General features: G+C 32.5%; 2 protein-coding genes across 3 annotated transcripts in view; one reads left to right on the top strand and one right to left on the bottom strand.

The window, feature by feature from the left end:
- The first annotated feature begins 1,082 nt into the window (after window positions 1-1,082).
- The window catches only part of LOC144858641 (myeloid leukemia factor 2-like), a 55,061-nt gene continuing 33,568 nt past the window's right edge, over window positions 1,083-22,575 (top strand). The window contains exons 1-8 of one of the 2 annotated variants that reach the window (XR_013616648.1): window positions 1,083-1,289; window positions 5,528-5,687; window positions 5,871-5,948; window positions 7,770-7,898; window positions 8,607-8,679; window positions 8,986-9,072; window positions 9,307-9,430; window positions 10,313-10,770. Coding sequence is in view for 1 of the 2 variants with exons in the window: in XM_078714738.1 (XP_078570864.1) it covers window positions 1,237-1,289; window positions 5,528-5,687; window positions 5,871-5,948; window positions 7,770-7,898; window positions 8,607-8,679; window positions 8,986-9,072; window positions 9,307-9,430; window positions 10,313-10,412 (804 nt within the window). In the remaining variant the exon portion in view is untranslated. Of the gene's footprint in view, window positions 1,290-5,527; window positions 5,688-5,870; window positions 5,949-7,769; window positions 7,899-8,606; window positions 8,680-8,985; window positions 9,073-9,306; window positions 9,431-10,312; window positions 11,658-22,575 lie in introns of those variants that run through there. The other variant, XM_078714738.1, reaches the window with a different exon arrangement.
- LOC144858638 (mitochondrial amidoxime-reducing component 1-like) lies at window positions 13,701-21,940 on the bottom strand. The gene is made up of 7 exons (XM_078714735.1): window positions 21,633-21,940; window positions 20,316-20,495; window positions 19,200-19,371; window positions 18,727-18,867; window positions 17,971-18,032; window positions 16,392-16,463; window positions 13,701-14,148 (listed from the first exon to the last, which is right to left on the bottom strand). Exons 1-7 carry the CDS (start codon window positions 21,863-21,865, stop codon window positions 14,016-14,018), a joined length of 993 nt encoding a protein of 330 aa, XP_078570861.1. The 5' UTR covers window positions 21,866-21,940; the 3' UTR covers window positions 13,701-14,015.

Raw genomic sequence — 22,575 nt, 5'->3', positions numbered from 1 at the left:
TCGAAGTGTATAAGTAAGTCCATTTTCGGGGACCTCAGCTCTATTTTTCAAAGCTTCATCAACCATAGTGGTCCTGTAGCGTCCTGTAGACTTAGTGTTTCATATTTCAATGTATGTGCAATTTCCGTGGACCATGCAGCTCTATTTTTCAAAATTTCCCCAAGCAGAGTGAGGCTGAGCATGGAGGAAAAATTCATGGGCTGAGATACTGGAGACTAGACTCTGTTTAATTTTTAAAATTAAATGCCATTTCGGGAATCTAGAGCAGCCTATTTTTCAAAATTATCTTAGCTCAGGCAACCATGGCCGGGCTGGTCCACGGAGACTATTAAAATTTTGTTTCATACTTCGTGTAATAAGTTTATATTTCAAATTAAGTGCCATATCCGAGGACCTAGCAGCTCTATTTTCAGATTTTTTTTAGGTAAAACCAGTCAACGCTCCAAGATTCTAAAGTTAAAATTATACAATCATTCTTTGATCGTTAATCCACTTTCATTTAATATTATCTTGGACCTTATTGATGACCTTTAGGACTATATATATTTGTATTATATATTTTCCATCTCTTTTTTTTTTTAAATCTTCAACATTCTGATGGGATGGCCATAAGTACAATGCTAGAGGAAAATGTAAACTTCGACCTCCTCTTCGAAGACTAGTTTCTACAAGTCATAGTATCGCTGTTTCAGGTACTCGTGTCTGAAACAATAAAGATATAAAAAATGCAATTTCAATTAATGTATTAAAAATTTTTTTATAAGTTTAATCTATTTAAAGTATTTCTGTCGATGCTATTGTAACCTTTCATAACTATTATTATGTGTATTATTTTACTGTTTTATGGCTGATTAGTAAGTTTTTAGGTCATCAACCACATACAAGCTTTTTTTAGCCTTTTCATCTTTTATTGCATTTTACTCTATATTTTTAATAATATTTTTTATTTTCTCTTTGGAAAAATAAATGAAATGTATTAATGCTATAAAAGTATGACAAATTCATGACTTTGAAACGTTTCTTCTGACGTCATTCAGATGTAATGCTGCTGCTATAGAGGGCGTCATTCCAACAATGGGGGAAGAAGAAAGAAGTTAGTTTGCCAACCAACCAACAGTGCTCAGCAACATTGACGAATTTCTAATTTTTTGATAATTTTTTTGATACAGTATTTGGGTCAACTACATTTGTGTTATTGTTATACTCTAACCTGTTTATAGGCCCAGGTAGTTTACGATGTTCGGCTCAGGCTCACTTTTCAGAGATTTTGATGAGGATCCATTTTTCAGGTATTGAAATCTAGTCTAGGCTAGGCCTAGGCCTAGCCTAGGCTAGGCCTACTAGGCCTAGCTAGCTAGGCTAGACTTATGCTAGGCTTAGCCTACCTGGCCTAGCCTAGGCCTAGCTAGCTAGGCTAGACTTATGCTAGGCTTAGCCTACCTGGCCTAGTCTCTAGAGGGAGCCAGGGGCTAGGCTTGGCTAGTCCTGGCCCTAGTAGACTGCCAATACACAAATATTTGTTTAGGCTAGGCCTAGGCTCTAAGCATCTAGGTAGGTGGTCTACTAGACGGTCACAGTGCATTTCGGCCGCCAATCATTTCGGCCGCCGCTTATGGAACGACCAAATTCATGAAACTCCAAAAAGGACAAAATATGGCATGATCATTTCGGCCCCCAGGTATGTCGCGCCAAATTGAAATAGCCAGAAATAACTGTACAGTATTACAGTGAAAAAAATAACTTTACCAAGTCTATGGAACGCCACAGAGAACTATGGCCATTTAAACCAGAGATCAGTTGTGCAATGGGCTAAATACATTTTGTTTTTGCCGTAGATTTAAAGTTATATTACGGTATTTTACCGTCTGAATATTTTGGTCAAAATGAATATTGATTTTTTATTTTACAGGTCTCAAAGATGCGTGTGCTTTGTAAAAATGTGTTTCTTTATGAACATAATAAATGTAAAACATACGAATAAAAGTGTTTTTGACTGGCACATAAAAAAACTTCAGCATCACCTCTTCTTATTAAAGAAATATCATTAACATTCACTGTAGTGATGGCAATGTGCACGCCATAAATATCGCTGCTGTTTCTGGAATTGAAGACCGCCGATTGGTCTTAATAATACAGTCTTTAGTAAAATATTAACATTTTAACACACATGGCGTGTCATACATATTCAAGAAAAATTACGATTCTGGCGGCCGAAATGAACATTACATATTTTGTCCTTTTTGGCGTTTCATGAATTTGGCAATTCCATAACCAGCGGCCGAAATGACTGGCGGCCGAAATGATCAGACACCTACTAGACCACCTACCTAAAAGGTAGATCATATAGATGCTCTCTCTAAAACGTAAAGCCTAGAGGGGTAGGCGTAGGGCCTGTAGGATGAATGGATGGATAAGGGTTTACATAATATAATAATAATACTTTAATAGTACCATGGATGGAAGTAAATTTTTGGCGTCAGATGAAATCGGTCGCGCTTGAAATCGGTCGCGATAAAATCAACATCCGGTATTTTGTATGGAGCGCTCTTTTATCATATTATATTAGTTACGTTCGATATCGGTCGCGTTTTATTTTGGTCGCGCTAATTTGTATGGGGCACACTAGATACACATTATAGTCGTTTCAAGGTGCTTGTAATGAAAACGCTCATTATGTTTTGTTAATTTTGAATATAGAAATTCGAATAATTCTATTGACATTTTTTTAAACCTTGATCGGTATTATTTTTTACGTACAGTAAATATAAATGTTATTTTATAATAATTTGTGTTTTCATTTTATCTTACAGGTTTCAATGAATTGTAATGTGTTCTTTTAGAAAAATGTTTTTTGTTTTATTGTGCAAGTTTTTAAAAGATTGGCATACGCACCTATTGCATATTTTTTAATCACAGTTAATTACAAAACTCATTCTATGCAATAAAGGAAGATGATGCATGATGATTTTTGCATTCCGCCACTCTGACATGAGCATGAGTTTAGGATAATAATAAAATATATAGATAGATATGCCGTTATAAATCAATCTACCGAGCCTACAGTAGGCCTATAATGTACAATGATAGATGTGAGAATAATAATGGATGGATAACGATTCTCAAAGAGGTATTAAATTTGCAATATTTAAACAAATAGATTTACAAACGGCGTAGGCCTATGTATGTGAGAGAGACACTGAGTTGTACTTGCTTAATCATTTACATTAAATGATTATTATAAATGAAGAAATAAAAGATTTTCAAATTAAAAACTGTGGTATCGCCGATTGTTATATACATTGTTTCACAAAAACACGTGCAGGAGGCCTATAGACGTTCCAGAATGTATGGTTATTAGTAATAAGAAGACGTCATCTTTACCTGGCCATGGACAATGATCGTACATGTTTTGTCCATGATTTGACACACTAACAAGTGCATGTTTGTTAAAAAGGGGAAACCCCATCAGAAAAATATCAATTAAATCTATATAAACGAAGACAATGTATATTCTGCTCGCATGCATCCCGCTCCATACAAAATAGCGCGACCGATTTCAAACGTGACCGATTTCATCAAAAGTATTATAGCTCTAGCGGCGCGCTATACAAAATACGGGAAGTTGATTTCAAACACGACCGATTTCAAACACGACCGATTTCAAACACGACTGATTTCATCATAAACCATATCTCCATGATAGGCCTACTGTAGTACATGCAAGATTAAAAATAAGAGTCCTTTCTTTTAAATAATGTTATTATAAAATAATAATTGGAAGATCATAGATTTTGTGTTAAACAATTTCCCTGTAATTTTTTGATGTTTTGTAAAAATAATGCATACCCTAGGCCTATTTATCACCAGATCATTCCTTGTGTTGTGGGTGCATCACAGAATCACTCTTCCACGCCCATTCAGGTAAATGCTAATCTTTGCCTGGTAGGGCCCGGTATTGCCCAGTAGGGTTTTACGAGATGAAATGTTATCAAAAGTACACGCTAACATAATATTTAATGTTGTTGCGATATTTATTTAATGTAATTGTACATTTTTTAATATAAAGAATTGTCTTTTTATGAACTGAAGACCAGCCTCTGTGATAAATGGTGTTTTGTTGTTGACACGTTGTGACGAATTTAACAATATTTTAACTGATTTTAAGTTAAATTTATGACTATATCACAATAGGTCCATTTATAGTATTTATTTTTACATAAAATGTAGTTTATGACCTTTAAAACAAAGGGAAAGCATGGAGGTATAATACTCCATGGGTAAAGTGTCTTTAGGGCTATTCCACGTTAACTTGTTAACTTTTATGGGTAGGAATTAGTGTTTGTTGTTATTTTCATATACAATAACCTTGAGGGTACTATAAATGTTTACAGTAAGGGTAGTTTAAAAGTGTATGAACTATACTAGACAAGAAAAAAACAAATAATCATTTGTTAACTCTTGTTACAAAAAAGGAACATGACCAAAAAAAGGGAACACGTTCATTGAAATTCTTATACTAGTAAGCTGTGGTTGAAAAGTTATTGCTACAAAATTATATAGCACCAATATGTAATGTCAAGAATACTTACTTACTTTGTCCTTAGCCGTTTGGGGGCTGTTAAGCACTGAAGATGATGTAGCAACTCTCCTCCATGTGGCCCTGTCCTCTGCCATCCTCAGTGTCTTATTGTGAATCAGTTTGGTCCATTCTTTGATGTTGTCATTCCAGTGTGTCTTGGGTCTTCTCTTTTCCTCCCACCTTGCACAGTACCTTGCATGATTGTCTTGTAGTGTGGCCGTACCATATCATCTTTCTGATTATGACAATGAAGTAGAGATCATCATGTGTTCAGATGGCTTCTCATAGTCTTACTCTGTTTCGGATTTCTTCATTTGTTATTCAGTCTTTGTATGTGACACCCAGGATCTTCCTGTAACATCTCATCTCAAAGACTTGTATTTTTCTCTCTAGTTCAGCTGTAAGGGTCCATGTTTATAAATGTCCATCATTCAATTTTAAATGGTATATACTGTATGTTGGTAACTCGCGTTACATTATGTCCAGGATATAACAAAGTCTAATTGTAGAAACAATTTGTTCACAAGATTAATTAAACTTTCTTAAACATCAACTAAAAATGCAGTACTGTACTTTAGAAAACTATAAGTCTTTTCATTTCAACCAAAAAAATAAATTCATATAGAAAAACTTTATGCTTTGGTAACTCGCGTTACATACGTAATTTTGAGTGCTTACTGTTAAAATCATGTCGCTAATGTCGTAATACAGGAAAGGTATAGCATTTATGATATTTTGAGAATGAAATGTTTAGGTCCATTTCTCATGGAAATGTCCTTTAATCAAATAATACTTAATCAGAAATAACTTTTACAATGCTTATGCCTAGCAAATGTACACCATGTAAATGCCAATTTGAGCATTTTTATTACTTTATTTTTATCAATAAATTTCCATTCGACTTCTAATTTCTTTTCTAACAATAACCTTTAACTTTCTAACACACAGTGATTTCCATCGTCGGCATAGGCAGAATATGTCAAGTATGCTGGGTGACTTTGGAATGGGATTTGGTCCTCATGACCCATTCTTGGCCATAACAAATGGTCATCATTCTAATAGGTCATTCAATCACCAGTCAAGATCAACTAGGCATCCACAACAACAGGTATTACATGTCCCCATACTTTATTCTTGCGAGGGAGGCTTACTGAATGTTTAAAAACTTCTACTTTATAAGACATGTTCTTTGTTATTTTATAAGACATTAATCTCTTGCGTACAATACTTCCAATTGTTTTTAAATAATTATGAAAAATAGATTAAAAAAACATTAATTTTCTAATTGTAGCTTCAAATGGCACCATTTGGTATGTTTGATATGTTCTCCAATATGAACCGCATGATGGCTGATATGCATCGCAATTTTGTAAGTTTTTTTAGCTTAAATAATTTATTAATGTTATACAATATAAATAATTTTTAATTAAAATAAATTTTTTTAAATAAGCCTTTTTGTAGTAAAATGTTAGTTTAATTATAGTCATACAGTACATGGCTTAAATCAACTTTTGTAAACACCAGTAGGTGTGTTATAAATAAAACAAAAAGGTAAATTTTTGATTAAAGGATAATATTTCATTTGTTGAAAGTCTGACTGTTCTATTTCACTGGGCTTTGCCTCATTTCCTACTCTACTAATAAGCATTCATAATGTTCTCACCATTCTACTCTACTATAAGCATTCATAATGTTTTCACCATTCTACTCTACTATAAGCATTCATAATGTTCTCACCATTCTACTCTACTATAAGCATTCATAATGTTCTCACCATTCCACTCTACTATAAGCATTCATAATGTTCTCACCATTCTACTCTACTATAAGCATTCATAATGTTCTTACCATTCTACTCTACTATAAGCATTCATAATGTTCTCACCATTCTACTCTACTATAAGCATTCATTATGTTCTCACCATTCTACTCTACTATAAGCATTCATTATGTTCTCACCATTCTACTCTACTATAAGCATTCATAATGTTCTCACCATTCTACTCTACTATAAGCATTCATAATGTTCTTACCATTCTACTCTACTATAAGCATTCATAATGTTCTCACCATTCTACTCTACTATAAGCATTCATAATGTTCTTACCATTCTACTCTACTATAAGCATTCATAATGTTCTCACCATTCTACTCTACTATAAGCATTCATTATGTTCTCACCATTCTACTCTACTATAAGCATTCATTATGTTCTCACCATTCTACTCTACTATAAGCATTCATAATGTTCTCACCATTCTACTCTACTATAAGCATTCATAATGTTTTCACCATTCTACTCTACTATAAGCATTCATAATGTTCTCACCATTCTACTCTACTATAAGCATTCATAATGTTCTCACCATTCTACTCTACTATAAGCATTCATTATGTTCTCACCATTCTACTCTACTATAAGCATTCATAATGTTCTCACCATTCTACTCTACTATAAGCATTCATGATGTTTTCACCATTCTACTCTACTATAAGCATTCATAATGTTCTCACCATTCTACTCTACTATAAGCATTCATAATGTTCTCACCATTCTACTCTACTATAAGCATTCATAATGTTCTCACCATTCTACTCTACTATAAGCATTCATAATGTTCTTACCATTCTACTCTACTATAAGCATTCATAATGTTCTCACCATTCTACTCTACTATAAGCATTCATAATGTTCTCACTATTCTACTCTACTATAAGCATTCATAATGTTCTCACCATTCTACTCTACTATAAGCATTCATTATGTTCTCACCATTCTACTCTACTATAAGCCTTCATTATTGATATTTTGTTGCTACAGTATTCAGTTTATGATTGTTTTATTAGTGTTATTATTTCTTACTAAAGAATCTGATATATCCTGCAAAGCATTGATTTATCTTCCCTTATGTCTTCCACATAGTTGAATTATTTATACAGGTACTGTACTATGCAGTAATAAAAAGGATGTTTTATTATTATCTTTGCCATTAAAATTTGTCACAGAATTGAAACTATATTTTGCATAACTACTGTAATTAGTAAAGTGCTTTGATTATAAAAGCAGCATAAAGTATAAACTTTTTAGGGAAAAAAAAGTTTTAGGAAATATCCGTTTAAATATCACTAATATTAATTTTCATGAATACAATTTACATTGGAAAACTAATAAATCAAATTGTTTTAACAGGATGGTGTTGCTAATACTCCTAATGGCCACACATTCAGTCATTCGTCATTTACTAGTTACTCAAATACCGGTGATGGAGCACCAAAAGTTTACCAAGCCACATCAAGTACAAGGCAAGCACCTGGAGGTGTAAGTAACCCTTACTATATACCATTTTTAAAATTTTAATAAAGAATTTAAAAATAATAATAATTCCATCAAGTGTTTTCATGGATTGCAGATTTGTTAAAGAATAGGAGGCAGCGTGTTATTATCAACAGGAAATTATCAGATTGATCTAGTGTCCCTCAGGGTAATTTCCTAGGTCCAATTCTTTTTTTTGATTTTCATAAACGATTTACCTGAAATTTCAGAATCCGAAGTTAAAATATAAGATAAAATCGCCTGCTCGACTAAGTTTTTAGGTCTTCCTACTCTATACAGAAGGTTAAGGGCTGATATGATTCAGGTTTATAAAGTAATACATGGTATTGACAATTTAGATATTGATATTTTTTCCTGTATAAAAACTTCTAAAATAAGAAATAATTTTCAGCATTGTTTTAGGCCTGTTATATTTTATAAAGCAAGTCAGAATTTTATAGTTTTTGTTGTACTAGTACAACAAATTTATTATTACTAATTTGTAAAATTCATTAATTGAGCTGAATTGATCGTCCCTAGGGCTGAATCGTTCAGCTAATGCTCTCCACATTCATAGAAGTACTGAAGAAGAAAAAGTTGTTGTTGTACAATGGACCAGAGACCTGAATAACATAAGGATGAACATACGGTTGAATACTTTAGAGATATCAGTATCAGTACATAAAGTTATTTTTTATTTTAAACTCTATTTAGATTAAAGAAATTAGAAAGACCGTTCGTGATTCGGCTGCTGGCGTTGAGAAAATGGCAGTTGGCCATCATATTAGTAAGTAAAAGATAACATTATTTAATGCTTTTAAAAATAATTTGTTTGTTTGCGACTGCCACACTTGTTCCTCCATATTGACCAATTGTTTCCACTTTTATCAAGGAGGTTTTCAGCCAGACAATGTGCTAGTAAAATATGACATGGTGTATTAGCCACAATTTGGGACCAGCAGTCTATGAGAATTGTTTCCCTTTCTTTCTGTGCAATTCGGGCAAATGTTACATTGAGTGTATCAAGTAACCATGAATACAGGACTTACACTACCTTATATCACTCATACCTCAATTCTATATCATTTTTTAGATGATCGTTCCCACACTATAAAAAAGTCTCGCAACACAAGGTCCAAGGATATGGAAGAAGAACAAGAGTTTATTAATCTTGATGAATGTAAGTTTTACTAATTTAGTTTCAGGTTTCATTGGATTAAGAATCTACAATTTATTTGTTGATGTTCATTCATTTATTTATACAAATTATTATTAGTATTTATACAATGTATATTTCAATACTATAGATGCTTGATGCCAACTCCTTTTTCATATTTAAAAAAAAGTAAACTGATTTCATTGGTGAAATCAAATCTAACCATCTAATTGTTATTTTTCAAATTGTTTAAATCAGCTGATGCAAAAGCATTTGATGATGAATGGCAGACAAAGACCAGACATCATAGGCCAGCAGCTGTACAAGATCGCTCTCATAAGTCAAGACCTAGATACTCTCCAGCTATTACAGACGGAAGAATGTAGGTTTTCGCTCTTTTTGGGATATAACCATTTAGTCATAAAATAACAGCTGGAATTGCAAGTACCTTCACAGCCATGGTTTGGTTACCATGCATTCTACCTGTGAACATCATTTAGGTAGAAGGAAGGCTCTCAGAAGGTGTGGGCCCTGAAAGTTTGTATTCTGTTGTGGTGACTATAATAGAGTAGGGCAAAAAAGATGGTCATTGGGTGTCAAACTTAGCTCACACCTCCATTGGCCATTAAAATTGTTTCCACGTTTGTGAATGATGTTTTCAGCCAACACTCTGGTCATGGGCCTTCCTCTTTACTTAATAATGTATGCCAATAATAACAACATCTCCCTAGCATAACAATTATAACACACCTGATTGTATTCTTACATTTTGATTGGCCAGTTACGCATCACCAGTTACCAATGTCATTTTGAGTTAGTCCTATCTAACAAAAAAGTGCTTTCAGCTTTCTGTAAACATTTTGAGAATGTTTGCGACACGGCTGATCGTGTTGGAAAATCTTCTACTACGCATCTAATGTTTGAGCACTGCCTAATGGCCTAGCTTCCCAGCCTAGCATTGGTCAATGATTTACGATGGATGACTTGAATAAAAGTCTGACTGTTTTGTATTCGTTGAATGGAGAGAATATTTTATTCAATGAAAACTTAATGCAGCTTTCGCCCTGTTAAAAATAGAGCAGTCAATTTTTCAACTCATACAATATTTTCACCATCCAACTCATAAACATTCATTATTTGTAGACTGTATATTTTTTGTATTTTCTTTTCATTTAATTTCCTTGGTGCAAAAGAATCCAATTTTAATTAATTTTAACGTATATGTATTGTAATCATGGTTCATTTCACTTTAATTATTTTCTAGTGATACACAACAACCTGGCGAACAAAGGAGAAAGAGAACTCACGGAGAGTCAGAAAATGATCGTACCAGAGTTAGATTCAACTCGCAGCCGAAATACTAAGGAGTGTGCAACAGTGGATTAATACAAAATAGTTCTATTAAGTTTATTATCTGCTTGTGTTACTAATATTTATTCATAGCGAAGTTTACATCATGCTTTTCAAATATTATTACTGTGTATATGAAAATAAAGTATATGATTATGATGTGGACTATGTGATGTATTGAAAGTGATGAGTATTGTATGTATTAGGGGTATTGTAGGCAGAAAGAGAACAAAGTAATTTCAAATAGATGCAAATGAATGTTTTAGTCTAGAAACTGAACCCATTGTTCAGAAAAGAAATCCAGTGTTATTTACAAATATTACATTGTGAAAATAATTTTATTTTACAATAAAATAAATTGACATTTTTCAGGTTTTTGGGGAAAAAATACAGTATCTTTAATTAATGTTTCTGTTGTGATGTTGCTAAATGCATTATGTTAACAGGCTTAGGGTAGATAAGATGCTTTGATTATATTTTGCAGGACGTTCTCTACATATTTTGAATACTAATTGTTTAGGTATTTTCAGGACCGGCATTAAAAAAAATAACATAGCCTATCTGTAGGTAATGTATATAATTAACTGAATAAAATATTGTAGTTTTGGTTTCAACAGATGCTATGTGCATCAGTGCATTTGAGCACATCAATTTGTCACAGGCACCCACAAAATCTAGCTTTACAGGTATATAGAATTTGCATTGTGGTCTATTTATGGTAATGAAGTGTACTGTAGCCCCAACTGCAAGTTTCTAATATTCATTTCCATGCCAGACTAGATAAGTACATTTGATGTAAATGTCGAAACAGATAACTACATTACTGACCACAATATAAAAGTAAATTACAATGCTTTGATTACATTTTCATGTGCTACTTGCCTGAGTATTAATACACTTTCCAATATATTAATGTTATCTCTATGTTTATTTAAAGATATATTGTCTCCCTAAAAAAATATTCTTTTAAATTTTTTGTTGAATGTTATTTTAATGTCACATAATAGTTATTCACTCTCACAAAAAATTGGGTCTGAAAAAAATTTATTTACCTGAGAAAAGTGTAATTTAAAGCAAAAAATGGTCAAATTGTCTGGAAGACAATGGGTAATTTAACTGTTTATTTTGTCTTTTTATAGGTGAAATAATTTTTTCCCCCCGTTTTTTTTCTTATGGAAGTGAACAACTTCATTAAAACTGCAAAATGGCCTATTCAAAGTCCGATTTTAAAAATCTTTATTTTTCATGATTTTGGGGGACAATACATCTTTAAGATTAATGATTTATTTATATTTTTCTGCTGTCAATAGCATTATTAACCATTTTTAAGTGATTAGTACTTAAATCTGTTACTAAAAGAATGCAGATGTTTTGTTTATTTAGAGCAAATTGTACATCAATAAAAGTGTTTCTTTCAATTTTCCTGTTAAACATTTTCTTTTAAATGTTAACAACAAATTAATGAAAATTGTAAAATCTATGTTGCTACTAGTGATGTGTAGAATATTCTATCACAAAGATCTTGTATAATTGCCAAGGTTCCATTTATCATTGATGAATGCAGTGTCAGAAATTAGATAAAAAGGTGTGTAAAGGCGGTACACACCTTGAGCATTCGTACCAGATCCCAAGAGTCAATTATTCCGATAGCCTGAAATGTGTTGTGCATTCAAATTATCATATTACCTAGCCAATTTTGAGATAATTAGCAAAAAGGGGAAAAAACGAAAACATAGAATATATGCCAAAATGTAGTACAATACATTTTCTATAATGTAATTCTCGTATTTATCAACTGACCTCTTCACTTCTCAAAATTCTGCTGCATGTGTGTGTACACTAAAGCCTGTTTTCTTGTTGACGTTATTCAACGCTATCGTTAACATTAAAATGTTAACAATTTACAGGAAAAGGTACTAGCTATCGTTATCATTTCAACTTGATCGTTTTCAAATGATCGTCATTGAACTGTTAACGATCAACGACGATAGCGTCGAATAACATCGTCAGGAAAACAGGCTTTACTCCACGCTGTCATCATATCATCATCAACCTTCATTGGCTTCCCATTAAACACCATATTTTCCAACTTCCTCAATATGTTCCACATCGTCGCCTTCACTCCTCTGACAAATCTTTGCTATAGTTTTGCACTGTTTGAATGGTATGGGATGGTCATCTGAATTCCAAAGGTCTTGAATAAAAATAGCACATGCTATCACCCCAAACAACAATTGTACCACATGTTTTTACCCAATAAGACAATGCTACATGAACGATATCTATGAGACAATTCAGGAAGAAGAAGGGAAAATGTAGGATGCTGTTGTGAATGGTATTAGATTGTTTATTTCCAAATTTTCATGGACTGATAACATAACTTTAATTGAAGAAAAAATTATTTATTTCAAACCAACAGTGAAAAAATCATAAATCATAGAGATATATAAAAACTATGTACACTATATATATATATATATAAACTCATCAGGCAATGAACATTAATTCTAAACTGCCCGGTAATATACTGAAATTTAATTAATTAATTTGAAACGATAAAGATGAGGAAATCTGTGAGAATGAGAAAAAGTCGCCCCAACCGAGACTCGAACTCGGACCGCTATATATGTGTGTGTGTGTTTAAAGTAGGCGCCATCTTGAATTTCAACATGACGGCTGTTTACAACTTAAATAACAATATATTTGGAATCCTCAGTCTCACAAACATAGGTATAGACATAATTTTTAACTTGCTATGTTACTTATAAGTCAAGTTATAAGCCAAAATATGTTTTAAATGGTGGCCATCTTGGATTTCAACATGGCGGCTGAAATAGAATATTTACAACTTTAATAACAATATATTTGGAATCCTCAGTATCACAAACATAGGGTATAGACACCATTTTTAACTTGCTACGTCACTTAAATATCAAGTTATAAGCCAAAATAAGTCTGAAATGGTGGCCATTTTGTTTTTCACATTTTAAGGGTGAAGATCTAAAAATTGGGCTGGGTAAACAGCAGATTTGAATTCAGCACCCAAAATTACCCTAAAACACATGTTTTTTCGCTTTTAACACGAAATGCCTACAGCATTTCATTTTTCTCAAATCTGGACTAGTCTATATGGTTAAATTGAGAAAGGTTAAACGACAGGTATTTTACAATAAAAGAAAGTTCAACATGAAGTTTAACAGGGATTTTTACACGGAGAGTGCTATAACATATAATTTACATAAAATATAATATAAAAGATTACAGAGACAATCAAAGTAGTAAACAAGATTAAAATAACACAATTAGACATAATTATTTCTTTTTTATTATGCTGAATATTATTTAATTCAATTGAAATACTGTACTGTATCATTGGAAGACTAAAAGTACGCAAAGCAGCAAACCAACCTTTGTCTTTGGCCATTAGAGCATCGCTCAAAGCAGCAAACCACCCTTTGTCTTTGGCCATTAGAGCATCGCTCAACTTCTGTAAAATATTCTATCCATACACAACATTCATTATTAGTACTGTAATCATCAATCAATATAAACACATTAGTATTACTTTTTTTTAGAAATGGCATATTTAAACATACAGTACTGTAGGTTTGATTTAATTACTCAACAGTAGCATATACTATGTCTCCAACTTTGATGTTTCCAACTTCAACAATGTTGAAATTGACACCAAACACAGGTGCCACACCTAATGCTTTTGCATCTGGATGAGAACTATCAACCATTCTAAACCTAAACAAAACAAAAAAAGAAAGATCTATAATGTACAGTTAAGAAATACATCATACGTATACGATTATCGTATAGCTCACAAAACTTTTCACACCAAAACAATGGTCCTATATCCTGTGCCATCTAGAAATATTCCAATTCGCTATCAATAATCACGACCACGTTTCTCAAGGTAGCTTACTGTAGCTATCACGCTCATTTCAAATAGAGTATAATTAAGTCACTGATTCCCTATTTACAACAATGGCAACTATCATTTCAACCATTTTGTTTAGCTGCTCATATATATTCCAACTCTCCAAATTCTCTCATTTATAACATTGTCTAAATCGACATTACCACCTCACTGGGGCAACTGCCAAAATGCCAATTCTGTGATAAATCAAGTACCTTTCAACTTGGATGAACATATGGAAAAAAATAATCATTTAACCATACACTAATTGCAAAAATATTTGTTTTCAACATTTAAAGATGTATTGTCCCTTTGTCAAATTCCAAAAAAATAAAAAATAAAAGATTTCGAAAAAAAGTGGGTCATTTTGAAGTATCATAATAGTTATTAACTTTCACCAAAAATTAGTCGAAAAAAAAATCATTTAACTGAAATACAGACGTTTTTTGGTTCAAAAAATAACTTTGACTTCCAGTCAGAGTTTTCGATCAAAACATATCTCATAATGCAACGCGCTTATTTGACTACTCTGTATGCATAATCATAAAACTTCCTCGCGATCTGTGTGAAAACACCTTCTCAACCATGACGAGTTGTAAACAATCCTAATTAGCATCATGCATAATGTATAATCATGGTTTGAAATCTTTGTTTACTTTCGCTCGCGACGATTTTCCAGACGAAATGTAATAAAATTAATTTAGCTGTTAATTACGTAAAATTGTTGTTTTTGGCTCGAATTTTCGACTTAAAGTGAATAACTTTAATATTACTTTGATATGGCCAATTTAAATTTAGAATATTCTGACCTTCATTTTTTTGTGTTTCAAGGGACAATACATCTTTAAACGTTTTCATTACTGCAATAATTATCACACAAGTATAATTCAATAGAGAGTTTACACACACTTATCTGTGACAAGTATACAGATACGTTTGAATTTATAGCTTTTTAAAATTTCGGCAAAATCATTTTACGTGCCATAAAGTGCAACTAGCCTAGATCTAGCCAACATTTTTTACTTCTTTGTCATTTTTAAAAGAACATTTTTAAACTAAAACTCTGTGTGAATTTTTTTTGAATAATTTATGTTTAAGCTTTGCTGGTGATCTGTGCCACATTTAACAACTTAATTTTCAACGAATATCGGTATCACATATACAGTATTGATGTCAAGCTTCACAGAATGTATGACGTCTCTTAGTACACAAATTTTACCCATACATATACGGATATGGAGGTTGCCCAAACTGCAATTGTCATTGTTTAACATATCCCATGTCAGAAACCTCACTAAAATTACCCACTTATCATAAACCATTTACAACAAGTCAAATTGCTTTTGAAATGTGACAATCGTACATAATTAAATAATGGTGTACCATCACAACCACTGGATACACCAAGCTAAATAACACTGTTCATGTGAAGCATGACCGTCTATGGTATGGCTCAACTATTACATCCCATCAGTATCAATAGTAATACAGTTAATTGATACACTGTAAGTAGCAACAGTGATAGATTGATATACTATTACCAATTACCATTATAACATTATAATCATTTTACTGTATAGGGTTTGAACTTTTTGAATACACACAGGTCTACATCCATCAGTCAATACCTGGCATGGATCCTTGCATCAACTGCTATTTAATACATCACACATGGATAGATATAACCATTTTGCTTCTGTGAATTATGCGCCCATGTTTGGTGCGATGAAGGTTAAACAAAGAGCCTTAACTTTTTAGCAAAAATACTGGGTTTTCCCTGATTTGTATTAACAGATTCCGAATTCTAAATAGCTATGCCTAAGCTCCGCCTACAACAGGAAATGTTATGTGAGCTACAGGTAGTACATTGTTTTTCTCTTTTTATAATAATTAACCATAGAATAGAACCATGTGCATTATTTTTACAAAACGTCAAAAATTGGAGGGAAAGTGTCTTTGAGTAAAGTGTGCAATGTCATCTACAGGATTCTCAACATTTTCTCTCTCACTTCCTACCACCAAATCCTGCACTGCACACAGGTATAACAACAAATGTCAGTGTACTTACTTTCGTAGTGTTTTAAGAGGCTCATTTTGGGCCATTACGCCAGTTTCTGGGTCAACCAATGTCATACGACATCTACCAATGATAAAATATTTTTTGTCATGAAAAAATGACTGAAGAAAAATATACAAATAATAAATTTTTTTTTATGAATGAATGTGGGGAATTTAGTGCACATATTTTACTATTGGTCTTAATATGATTTTTGAGCGACATACTTCGGTACATCTGAAAACCCAATTCTTAAGTGATTCTGGTTATGCAATTTCAGGTCAGAGGTCAACAACCTGTTTTTTATGCAATTTTTATGCAATGAATCATACTACACATTGAACATCATTAAAATTCATTTGTGTTATTATTTATATAGAAAATTTTTTTTTGTTCCATTTTTTAGGTAAAATTTCATTGTTTTATTTTAATGAAAAACAAATATTTTTGTAACATATGCTTGAATTTTTTTCAAAGAACTTTTAAAAACTGCCCTAACTATATGTCCTGCCCTAAGAAATGTTTAATTTACGTTACAATTAGAGCTTGTATATGTAAAATACTGATTATACTCATATCAAAAATGTTTTCAAAATTTGTTTCACAATTCTCAACTTTGCAAATACACTCCTACCCTAAAAATTGAATTAAAAAAGCTTTGCATATCAATATTGAGAAAATCAAACAATTGTCGCAGTATTCATCACGCTTGTTTCTGACAAAATCAATCAATCAATATATCTTTTAAAAATCAATTATCTGTATTTAAATCAATGCATATAACATAGTCGTCATAGTGACAAATTAAATCTAGTTTGTCTTAATAGGATGACTTATGGTAGGTTTGACAAAAATGAATGAAAATCAGTATTTTCTAAAGTTATGATGACTTCTGATAGGGTGATGACAAAAACCTCCATTACAATTGAATATAAAGATTGTCACTGGCTTTCATTTAGTGTATGATTTAGCGTTCTACAGCAAGTAGTTCACGAGATAGCATTTATTTATGTTATATATATATATGTTAACCAAAAATGAATGAAAATCAGTATTTTCTAAAGTTATGATGATTTGATAGGGTTTATGACAAAAACCCCTCATTACAATGAATATAAACATTATTAATGGCTTTCATTTAATGTATGTTAGCGTTTTACGACAAGTAGTTTACGAGATACAATAGCATTTTTTTTGTGATTTTTACCCAAAAATTAGTAAAATCAGTATTTGACATATACTGTACAAGCTCCAATTGTAACGCAAACTTAAAATTTATTTTTGATATTCACTCCCATATAGTTAGGGCAGTTTTTTAAATTTTTTTGAAAAAAATTCAAGTATATGTTACAAACAAATTTGTTATTCCTAAATTTTACCAAAAAAATGGAAAAAAATGAGTTTATTTTCCAATAATTTCGTAAAATAATGACTCTGGTTTTCAGAGTGTCTCACACAAAAATCATATTAAGACCAATAGTAAAATATGTCCACTAAATCGACTCATCTCTCAGACTAATTCCTTTATTCTTTCATGCTCAACTGTTTTTGAGGATAGGTAAAGATAACATTTGTAATTTTCAATACATACCTTCCACACAAATGAGTTTGGTAAAGATGAGCACTACCAATTTTGATCTCTGACCAAGTATCCTGTAAAATGCAATGCAAGTGTGAGATTAATATACAAATACAGTATTAAATGTATGTAAGTTTATGAATTGAAGGGGAATTTTTTTTAAAATATATTTTGATTATTAATTTTTAAATAATCAAAAATTTGGTTAAAGCTCAGATTTTGGATGCATCTTTTAGTTTATTTTTCTGCCACATCATTAGTCCTGTCACATCAAGCTGACATTAATCCGATAGAATAGTAGCTATTAAGGAGAACAATTGTGCAATTGTTGAAGAAAGCATGAACATTTCCAGTGGTCCTAATTAACACTACAAAAATAAGACACCCTAGTGACCACCAATATTTTGTTTTTATCATATTTTTTATTTATGTGTTATGGATATTGGCTGAAATTGTAGCTTAAATTTTGGCAGCCATTTATAATTTCAATGGGTCTATTTTTTTTATCCTTTGGTATTATAGAGCAGCTGTGTACAGTTTCATGCCATTCTTTTCCAAAATCTTACTCTTTTTATATACATTTTTTCAAGAAACAAACACATTTCCATCTTTAACCTAGCTTATGATAACTGATCTAATGGAGACAACTAAGTATCAGCCATCCTTTAACTATTATTTAACTTCTCACAAGGGTCGATAATACAAACTTTTATTAAAATGTTTAATAATTCTAATTAAATATAAAAGTCGATCCAATTCTGCTCTTACCTCAGCAAATGCACTACATCTATTAACAACAATGTTTGGTCTAAAGCGAGCCATAGTTACAGACTTGTCTAATCTGGTATTAAGGTCATCAAGTGATGCTTCACTTATTAGCAAGTACTGTGCCAGATCAGTAAACAAAGCCTAAAATGTAAATAAATGCACAGCACTTTATACTTGTTTAAAATGTCAAAAAACAAGCAGAAAGGTTGATGGAAAACTCTGAAAAGTGATTTAAACAACAAATATTACTAATTTGGAACTAAATGCATGCAAGGTCCCTTCAAATCTGCACTCTACACAAATTCACCTACTGGTGCATTTTAACAGCCTAGTTTATCTCTGTTTAATACAGTCTTTGTGTTGATGTAAGGCATGTTTCTAGACGGCCTTTGTTTAACTTTCACCAATCTTAATGTTAACCAAGTAAATCCCCTTAATTTGTTCTCATGAAGTTAGCTAATCATTATACTGACTTCATCTTTATACAATGACTTGGACTTCCATTTTGGATCATCAGCTAGTTTACGTCCATTCAGATCATCATCATGAGCCAATAATTTGTAGCCTTGATATTTGAAGATTTTTGAAAGCCAAGCTTCTGCTGCCTTACCACACTCATAACCACAAATGTCGAGGCCAAATATACTAATATAAAAAAAAGTAAATTAACATGAAATCAAGATAAAAATGTTTGCAACATACCAGAAACCAATACATACTTTGTAACATTTTTATTTCAGTGATGTCCAAATAAATAATGTTATTGCCAGATTTCTTATTTAAAAACAATTGTAGCCTTCTTCTATATTTTGCTAGGAAGCATTTTTCAAACAATGATATTTGTGAAGAATGAGGATACAATTTCTTTCAAGATCGTTAATAACGTAATTCAGCACCTCTGAAAAATAAATGCTGGTTTACCTCTGCCAAGGAGGTATATGTAGTCAATCGTGTGTGTCTGATTGTTTGTTTGTAGCAGGATTACTCAAAAAGTAATTACAAAATACAGATAGATATTATGTGGTCGAGGACCACTCCATTAAATTTTGGAAGCAATCCAGACCACGGTCCCAATTCTGCACCACTTTTTAGAACTACTTTCAGATCTGCTATAAGTGTTAAAAAAGATGAGTCTTAAAGTAACAAGTAAACTGAAATTGCATTTTCTCAAGAACTACTTGTCAAAAAAACTTCATTTTTGTACAAGGCAAGAGTTATAATTTGTGATTTGTAATTTTAAAACATAATTAGATTTAATTATTAATAGTATTTCTTTTCAAATTCAAAATTTGGCGTTGCTGTTCTATTGTTAGTCAACTGAAACTATTGTTAGTTGAAAGGCTGGTTACATAACCATTACACCAAATTCGCATACATATGGTTGTAGTGAAATTAGCCTAATCACACACAGCATTAAGACACAAAAATAATAAAAATATATATTTCTCATGAAATCTTATGTAGGATAATTTTACAGTAGGCGGAGGTATGTACTCTCAGAGTGTCATTCTAGTTGTATAAGGAGTGTGAACTTCCAATATCACATTTTATATCCAGACTGTACTTTTAATGCAGGACATTAGGCCTACCTTGTGTGAACTAGTGGTTGAGCAAGATCAGCATTGACTGGTAATCTCAGCGGTTCTTGATCTTTGGCACTTAAGATGAGATTTTGTCTGTCATCTGATAGGCTTGGTTCAATCAGTTGCATAGTTGGTTCCTGTCTTGCTGTTGCAAATCTATTATTCTCATTTACAACCATAAACTTTCTAATTTTAAATGAAAAAAGTTTTAATAAAACAATCCACAAAGCAATTAAAAAAACCAATACACCGATATCATCAATGTGATGTCATTGTATACAAATAATTAATGTGTATAGGTTGGATGGTGAGAATATTTCATGAGTTCAAAAATTTACTGCTATATTTTTAATGAGGTGCAATAACACACCTACTTTTATTCAATTTATCCATCGTAAATAATTTAGAAACTTTAGATGTGGAGTAGAACAGTTATATACACAAGTTGATTGACTGTTTACAGAAAGTTGAACATGCATTAGAGCGTGTTAATTACCACCATTAGATATCGTAATTAACCAATCAAATTGCAAGAATACAATGGGTGTATTATAATACATGCAAGTGAATAAAAAACGTAGGCACTCTGTGGTCCCTTGCTGAACATTTGCATATGTCAAGTTTGAGGTTTCTCAATCACCCAATCCCGTATATCAATAGTAACCGTGACAACACCAGAATTTTGGTGAAAAAGATTTACCGTGAATAAAATCCAGTAAATTCTCGAGGAGTTTGATATTGACTGTGTAATTTGCGTGTGGCAAAACTCGCGTTTGGCGATAAATAACTGAAAGTAATCTACTGGGAATCAAACTCACAAAGATTAGTCCACATCTTCACAAGACTACGTTTTACACGCCGCGCCACATAACTTGCTTGAAGAAATAATTCAACTAAAAAGTTGAATTAAAGGCGGAGTTGACGTGGGGCTGACTTAACTTAACCAACTTGACTTGTTGGGGGCGACTTTTTGACTAGGCCTAGGTGCCGACTTGACTTTGGCCGAGACGGTTAAGGGCCGAGTTGGATCGAATACATCCATGTCTTAACTACTGATTTGTAGGCGTATTTTAATATAATAGTTAGGCCCAGTAGGTAGTAGTAGGATAAATACTGTATATTATATAGCCAGGCCTAGCCTACTACCTGTACCTTCCGATAGGTAGACTAGGCCTAGGCTAGACAGGGCCTATGGAGTAGCCTATTAATTAGATAAAAGGCCTAGGCCATTAGGCTTCTGAAAGTCTAGAATATCATTTTGGCCCCTACTAGAAAAACCTACGTGTGCCGTCTAGGCCTAGGCCCAAACTAGAACCAACTTACCGATCTCGCAAAGATCCATATTTCAGGCCACGCATCGAACATTCAACCTCATCATCATGAAAAGATATTCCCTTGAAGGATTTCACAGGATATATAATTATATCACTGACTCTACCTACTTCGATGAATCTTTTTGATGATTTACGTTTTCGGGTTAAATAATAGATAGCATAAGTCGTTATAAAAGTTGATGAAATGGCTAATATTAGCCCAAAAGTTTGGTTATACAGCATTTCAAATCAAAAACGGGTTGTAAATCTGTACTGTGTGGAAACCTGCTGGCAGCAGCTGAAAAACTGAAACGCGAGTATTGATACTGACCTGGATGCATGCTGGTATTACCAGTTTTTATCTGCCTGTCTGAAAAAAAAATCGTGACCTGTCTCGTTTCACTTCGTTTATCGAATCAATAAAATATTTTTAAAACAAAACAAAAACAACAGAGAGATGAAAAAATGAAACATCGCTGTACTCAAATGAGTCACTATTCCTTTTACATTTGTTTAATGTCATTAATTTTGTCAATTTGCAACCCCCCACCCCCTACCTTTTGCGCGAACCCCCTTTTTTTTACCAGCGTGCAATTAATTATCAATTATAGCAGATTTTTTGGTCATTTTACTTCTATTGACTACTAACTTCCATAATACTGTAGTGTACTATATACTTTCTCTGCATAACTCAGATTTTAGTAGGTAAAAATGTCTCTGCTGTAAGCTGAAACAACCGAAATTGCTCTGAGAGCCAAAGCTTCCAGGGGCCGAAAACCTCGCAAAATAATTGGTGTCATGAAAACCCCCCTCTGATGCATTCTGGCTACGGGTCTGCATGCACTGCAGGGATAAATGAAAGATATAGAAAAGAGTGGATAAATGGCAATAGAATTCTTTAGGAATTTAGGGGAGACTGGTTCTGGACCACTCAGGATGCGGGTGTGAAGTAC

This window comes from Antedon bifida, chromosome 2, assembly GCF_963402885.1.
Source record: "Antedon bifida chromosome 2, ecAntBifi1.1, whole genome shotgun sequence".
NCBI lineage: Eukaryota > Metazoa > Echinodermata > Crinoidea > Comatulida > Antedonidae > Antedon > Antedon bifida.
This window is presented reverse-complemented; position numbering and strand designations above follow the sequence as displayed.

Coding starts and splice junctions, on each gene's coding strand:
- LOC144858638 (XM_078714735.1), bottom strand. CDS start 21,865: ATGCTGTATAACCAAACTTTTGGGCTAATATTAGCCATTTCATCAACT. Junction 20,496..21,632: donor TATGGATCTTTGCGAGATCG/GTAAGTTGGTTC, acceptor ATTTAAAATTAG/AAAGTTTATGGTTGTAAATG. Junction 14,149..16,391: donor CCTCTTAAAACACTACGAAA/GTAAGTACACTG, acceptor TGTTTTGTTTAG/GTTTAGAATGGTTGATAGTT.